Source organism: Oculina patagonica, chromosome 12 (assembly GCF_052425735.1).
Source record: "Oculina patagonica isolate OP01 chromosome 12, crgOcupat, whole genome shotgun sequence".
In the NCBI taxonomy this organism is placed as follows: domain Eukaryota; kingdom Metazoa; phylum Cnidaria; class Anthozoa; order Scleractinia; family Oculinidae; genus Oculina; species Oculina patagonica.
In genome coordinates this window covers 17,273,120-17,280,323 of record NC_135769.1, presented here as the reverse complement: position 1 = coordinate 17,280,323, position 7,204 = coordinate 17,273,120, and the positions used below count along the sequence as shown (strand labels likewise).

Genomic DNA, 7,204 nt, shown 5'->3' with positions numbered 1-7,204 from the left:
GCTGTTAGCCGAGAAGCTAAACAAGTTTAAATTGTGTTTCCATTCAAGACAAAGGCAATTTGATTTTCTTAATCCTCCTCACAAGGTCAAATATTCGTCTATTTTGCGGATGTTTTCCACATTTCCAGTCCGTGTGGCTGCCTCACGAGCGAACATGAAACTTGCAGATTCGCACATGGCGTTCAATTTACCAAACTTTCAAACTATCGTACCGGTTATCTCTCCTCAATCTAAAAGGAAAAACAGAATCAAAGTCTAGTTTAAAAACTTGCTTTAAACCAAAAACCGAATAATTAAAAATCGGACCTCACTACCGGGTGTTATTTAAAAATAAAAACTTTAAAAAGTTTTTATACCTCTGCTGAACGAAAAACAAACGAAGCGACGGCGTGCTGTCATTTTTTAGGCCGAAGTGTTAGGTTAAATAAATGTAGAACTGAAAACAATTAAAGCTAAAAAAAATACACAAACGTGCAACCAATTACTGGATAGGAAAGTATGAATTTAGTCAAGGTTAATCGATCAAGAAAAACTAGCAAGTAAAACTCTGCCTTCTCGCCTTGTGTGATAAACCAAAGCTTGTTTAAAGATGAATTCCAGTCCGTACTGCGCAATCTCGGCTGCAATGTTTATGTGAGCCCACACGAAGGGAATGTTTACAAGCAAAACTAAAAATTCCGCGACAAACTTACCTTTTTCTTCATTATTAACGCCAGATATCCTTGCAGAACAAATAATAACGAGTAGAAGAACCTTGACGCTATTTCAAACCGACGTTTTAGCTCATCGGAACTTCTTGAACGAAACGAACTGTAATGGCGGACTAAAAAACGTCATGTATGCTGTCACCGAAGTGTAACGTTTCAACGAATTCAAAATAAAAACGTAAACAAACCCCGAGTCTGCGCAGTACGGACTGGAAATCAGCTTTAAGCTCATCTGCTGCTCAAATTCAGCGAATCCACGACTTACCTTTTCTAAATCTATCGAGTATTGTTTTGGTCATATTTAGTTTGTAATCCATGACAGCAGATTAAAACACCGCAATTCACAAAGCAAAACAACTAAAACGTGGGCCACGACTGACCTTGAACCGAAAGCGTAGCGACTAGCGAGTGAAGCCCGTTGAGTGACTGGAAAGATGACCGGAAGTGCTAAATTCAGCGCATGCGTAGACGTTCTGCCGCGGTGTTCAGTGGCAATGTGTTTACAAGGTCTCCCCTTCCTCTTAAAGAGCAATCAGACAACACTAACAACAGCAATGTAAAAATCCTATAAAAGCTGCTGTTCAAGCTGTACAAGCCATCTTTCTTAGCTTGTGAAGGTAAATCTATCGTTTGTGCGACGAAGCACGTATACTTATTAAATTAGTTGTGACAACACATATATTGTATCTGCTGATAAATATTGATATTATAGTGTAAGCGAGTTAGGTTATGTAAGGTACATTACCGTAACCCATGTCCCAGAGCAGAACTTTAAATGCTCAAGTAACATGCATGTTTGAATTATGGAATTGAGTATCTTTCAGAGGTTGTTTGTCACCTCCGCAACGCCACGAAGTGACCTCATATCAAATGAATTGGGTGAAACTTGTTGGTAAGGAAGGGGATGCTGCTTGCATGATCCTGTCAAGTTGTATCTTGTTTATTTGGATAGCCCAATATTGCATGTAGGAGTTTGGGGTATTTTTAGTATAAGTGGTGTAAGTGTAATTGAAGGAATGTTAAAGTGAATGAATAAATTCGTATCACAAATTGTTGTCTTTACTATTATTTTGTGCAAAACTTTACTCCTTTGATCCCATGCTTGGTTTCTACAGTTCTCCACTTATGTCGATTTTAGGCTTGGAGTTTTATTTTATTTCTTCTAAAAACAAAGAAAATCAAAAAAATTAAATAAATCGCAAAAATCATAACCGTGAACAAGGTTTTTAAACCCGTTCTTAATAAGCATAAATTTTAACAATTTAATTTCTGCGTTTACTTGGTAGTTTTTTTCGATTGAGAAGATATACCAAACACTCGGGACGGTGTTTCATCGGCTATCCAAACACCTTTTTAACTCTTGTCTTAGTTTTGGATATCCCGAGGTTAAGAAGGCCAGAAAATATCTTTGGTCATAGGTTTTTGTTCGCTATTTTTGGGTGACAGTGCACAACACCTGACAGCATACAATAGGTGGTTACGTGTGCTCATAGGAGATGTTTGGTTTCTACAGTTCTCCACTCGTCTCGATCTTGAACTTCGAGTGTTATCTTATTCAATTGTAGTCCTATATCTGCTGTAACTCTCTGCTGGAAAGGAGCACGTAATAAAATTAGTTGTGATAGCACATATATTGTATCTGCTGATAACATTGATATTATAGTGTAAGCGAGTTAGTTTATGTAAGGTAGATTACATAACACACGTCCCATAGCGCAACTTTAAATACCGGTAGTCAAGTTACATGCATGCTTGAATTATGTATTTTTAGGTTTAATGCATAAACATTTTTAAGCTTGGTCTGCCTTTTATCCAGGGAGTAGTGTTATTTATCCGCGTTTAGAAACAATAGTTGACAACAGGAATGTTTCATTAGTTGTTCCAATTTGAACAACGTCAAACTAATCCAATAATCCTTCGGCGTTTTCAGACAAAAAACACTTTCGATCCAGGAAAATTGCTATAGATACGATTAACGACCTGGTTTTGTACAATTCAGAGAGTAATCATGCTCGTAATTTGAATTCTGTCTAACGCTGCGCGCTCGGCCGCGTTTGAAATTACTCGCCTAATTACAGATGAATTGTACCCCACTCAGTCCAATTATTATTACAAATAAGAATAGCACCTGCTGTATTATGCTTCAGTTCGTTTCAGCACAACAAGAAAAGGATCCTCAAGATAACAGGTCTGATAAATATTTTCAGGGCCAGCTGCAATATACTGCAAGTAGCTAAGAGTTCTTCTCTTGCTTAGAGTTGCTTAAATTAGCCTTCAGCTAGCTAAATGATATATTCTCAAATCCATATTTGTATTCTTAACTCAATACAAAATCGATATCTTTAACAACATCCTTGAATCAATTCAAGTCTTCCACTCTGCTGGGTAACTGATCTTCCCCCAAATTATAGCATGATCTTCCCTTTTTATTAGAAATAATTATTTCATCTGTAAATAGTTTTAAAAAGTCTCTCAAAACTCATTTGTTTCGGAAGGCGTTTATAGCTAATTCTTACTTATTGTTAACTAGAATTTGTTAAGGAAATCTATTTTAGGACTTGGTATGTATTTTAAGGACTTTGATGTATTTTTAGGACTGAGAATTCTAGAACATTTTTTAAGTAGTTATAGTTTTTGCAACATTGCAATGTAGGTGAAAATGTTCTATTGATATCTGCATAGTCTCATTGGTTAAGTGAACGAGTATTGAAGTCTTATTTCCTTGCGTGGAGCTTTTTTTACCTATGATGTGATATAAAATACTCTTAAATCCATACCGTTGGACAAATATAACAGCCTAATATCAATATAGAATTCTTGCATCAATATAACATTCTTGAATGGTTATAAAATCCAGATGCTCATCAGCTCTCAGATAGTTTAGTGCTTCCTGCACTGAGGATCAGAGTGATGGCATTCAAGATTCTGATAGCATGTGTGCTGCTTCTGAAGCTTGTCGCACTGGGGGAAAGCAATCTTGGTTCTACAAAGGAGGGTATGTGCAAAATGTTTCAGAACTCATAGCGATGTCCTCGATGCTCCCTGGTAAAAATGAATAAACTGAAACTAAAACCTTTAACAGCACTAAAGAACCTTTTAAACTAACATTAACAACATAAAAAGCCTTTAACTAACTTAAAAGGTTGCGTTTTCTTTAATTTGGTTGTATGTAATCGAACGTTTTTTTTATCAATTTTTTTCAAAACATAAATAATAATAATGGATTCATGTGTGGAGAGAATGAACTCAGAAAAAAATTCTGAGTTCACAGATCAAAACTATAAACAAATTATGCAATATTGTAGGTAGCAAAATTGAAAATAGAGGGTCCTGAAGGGGGGGTTCTAAATCCCATTTCCCAGCCAAAATTTTTCCCAAATCCCATTTCCCAGCCTATTTTTTGCTCAAATCCCAGTCCCAGTGATGAAATTTTTGTAAATCCCAGTGAATGGAAAATCTGGGCTTGAACGCACTATACGTGCAATAGTTGTGTTGTTTTAATTGTCCTAAATTACGTTTTTATTTCTGCAAGTTATCAATGCTGTTGAGTACATTACTTTTCATTTATTCATTTGTTCGTTTGCCTAAAAGAGAATTTGAAATAAATTGATATTTACTGATTCACTGAGCCTTTCTCAAATGCAACTACTCGTTCGATTACCCTGACTCGTGAAAACGACTAACTATCACTTTTATTAAACATTTCTATTTGTTCGTAAGTCCGGAGAACGAATGGCGCCTTGTGTGAAAATTCCTGGGTCAACTAAGTCTATATAAAATATCCACGCTAAAATCGGTAAATCCCCTTCGTTTTCTGACATTCTCAACTCCACACATTCGAATCAATGTTTTCTCCAGTTCTTTTGGTGAGTTCCGCCAAATCTCGTACCTCGAGTCTTCGTTCCCTACTGCGTAAGCTTGACGAAACAAGCGACTCTCGAAAGTTCTGTCGCAGGATCGATTTTGATTGATTTTGAAAACAATAAAAATGGCCGGAAGTAAAACACCAAGAAGTTCGTCGATTCATGCTTTTGAAAGCTAAGCACATGTTATTCAACCGGAAGTCCGATATTTTCGGACTTCCAATCAGAACTTTCAACGGTCGCTCGTTTCCTGAATGCTGGTTACAGGGACCAAAGAACCTGGGTACGAAGATGTGTTCGACCATATTGTATTTTGTTAGTTTAAGCATGCCAAGTCATAGCTGTTTTGGTGAGTAACTACTGACACAAAAATTGATCGACACTTAATTGCAGGCCTTGGTTTCGTTTCAGAGTTTTCAACATTGTAACTATGCCTTAAGGAATATTATTGAGTGTGAAATATATATGTTTTTTCATGTTCTGAAGTGCTTCCCATTCCCATTTTTCGTTTGTGAATCCCAGTCCCAGTGACCCAAATCCCATTTTCCCAGTGAAAACATATGTGAATCCCAGTAAAAATAGGCAAATCCCAGTTCCCATTTTATCCCTTCAGGACCCTCAAAATGTATAGACGAAAAGACAATTGCTATATTGTAACGTCCAAATTGGTTATGATTTGCAAAAGGTTTCTAAATGTTTTGTTTGTCGAAACTTTAAGGAGCATTTCAAAGCCTTTAAAGTGACAGAGTACCATTAAATTAAAGAGACATGCATTAGTTTCAGCTTCTATAAAAATCTTCTTCGATATTGAGTTTATTGAGGGAGCGGATGCTGCATAAAATATTGGAGCCCTTCTTTCCTGAAAGAAGTGTGATGAATCTCCCAAATCAAAAGCGTGCCTTCATTTTTTAGATGTTCAGGAGCTTGACGCGTGGAACAATGGCTATCAGCTGGACAATCTGGACATGAGTTTGGCTGATGATGGAGTCCAGGATATAGATGATACGACTGAGGTAAAAGAAGGACTGTATGAGGACGAAACTGAGGAAGGAAGAGAAAAAAGATCCGTTAAGAGGTAATTTGAATTTATTTTTAAATTTTCAAATCTAGTAATGTCACATCTCAAATCTGCCGCTTACTTGAATTTTTTTTCGCATATTAAAACTTTAAATCCATTGTTTTCAATGTTGTAATGTTTTGAATGGTAATTTTGAAATTTGGGTATAGGGGAGAGCATGTATATCAAATCTGGAGAACAATGAACCCTTGGAGAGTAATGAATCCTAGAAACCAGAAGACTGTCTTCATATATAGCTAAAATAGTGTTCTATATGCCCTTCACCGAATTGGCACCATTGTATACTCTGTATAAGTTCTTGAACCCGTGCCAAGGACTTTATACTTACAGTTCAGAAATCGTTGCAAGAGATTCAAAAATCTTTGGAAACTCTGGATCTTTGAGATATTTTGAATCTTAAAAAGGTAAAAACTTGAAGTGTTGTAAGAATGTCTTTAAAGAGAGATGTATTTACACCATTAACTGCCATTTAATACAGTTTGCAACAGTTTTACAAAGGGGTAGCATGTAGATAAGACATGCAGAAACAAATATACCCCATTACATACTGCACTATTCTCAGAGGCTCTGTAAGATTATAGCTCATGCTTTCCCTGTCCTGCAGCAATAATCCAAAATATTTTTAAAACTTTGTGCTTCATTTGCCACAGATGTGGACCAGATGTCACTTCTTGGCTGCTACGTCAGATGAACCGGAACAGGAACCACAGGGAAATCAGACGTTGTCGCAGCTGGGTCAATACTGTTCTTTGGCCCAGATGCCTGACGAAATTTGCTGGCCTTGTTGCTAACTGCAGAGCATGGGATTATAAGTGCACTCAGTCTTTCCGTCGAGGTTCATGCCCATCATCTCGGTGCCCACGTACTGTGACCCTTTGCGGCCGATGTGTAAACTACGATGTACCAGGAAACATCCATTATGGTTGGGTTGGCCGTGCTGCTACCATCCGCCGCTGGCTTCTGTTGTATGGTGCCGACAGAGTTCAGAAAGGTGGAGTTGATGACCCGAGGGATCAGAACGCGATCAGGATTGGAATGGATCAATGGGATGTTCCAAGCAAAAGGTCTCGGTTTTGCAGAGAAGTCACTAGCAGGATTCGCTCCCTTAATCTGCACGGCACTTCTGGTTGCTCCAGATGTTCTACACGATACTAAGTGGGAATGCACGACCCCAGGATGGCTGAAGCTGTACATGTATAACAGAATACATGTATTGAAGTAACATCCGTTTTGTCATTTTTGAACTCATTTTAGATTAAACACTTAAAGTTATTAAAAGCTTGTAGTATAGTTTAAAGTTAGGTTCCAAAAAGGGTAGAAACGATAAGGTTTGCTGTCTAGATTCAGCTGTTACTAAAGGAAGTGTAAAATAAATTTTGAACTTGACATGACCTGGTCTGATTAAAATAAAATCACAATCCTTTGCATTGTGTTGTGCGCTATGATTGATCCTTTCCCTCGTGATTTATTCCACTTGGGAGAGATGGGAATTGGGTGGGATGCTGTAACATTGGTCGCGGAGAATAAAAGTCTGACGTTTTACTCGGCTTACCAAC

General features: G+C 37.4%; 1 protein-coding gene across 1 annotated transcript; it reads left to right on the top strand.

Annotated features, from left to right (window-relative positions):
• The first annotated feature begins 3,595 nt into the window (after window positions 1-3,595).
• LOC144632631 (uncharacterized) lies at window positions 3,596-7,078 on the top strand. Its single transcript, XM_078491313.1, has 3 exons — window positions 3,596-3,702; window positions 5,483-5,645; window positions 6,299-7,078. The coding sequence occupies exons 1-3, from the start codon at window positions 3,618-3,620 to the stop codon at window positions 6,801-6,803; spliced, it is 753 nt and encodes a 250-aa protein (XP_078347439.1). The 5' UTR covers window positions 3,596-3,617; the 3' UTR covers window positions 6,804-7,078.
• The last annotated feature ends 126 nt before the right edge of the window (window positions 7,079-7,204 follow it).

Excerpts from the sequence above, each read along its gene's own strand:
- LOC144632631 (XM_078491313.1), top strand. The coding sequence starts at position 3,618 with ATGGCATTCAAGATTCTGATAGCATGTGTGCTGCTTCTGAAGCTTGTC. Across the intron at positions 3,703-5,482 it reads TCTTGGTTCTACAAAGGAGG|ATGTTCAGGAGCTTGACGCG; the intron begins GTATGTGCAAAA and ends TTCATTTTTTAG. Across the intron at positions 5,646-6,298 it reads GAAAAAAGATCCGTTAAGAG|ATGTGGACCAGATGTCACTT; the intron begins GTAATTTGAATT and ends CATTTGCCACAG.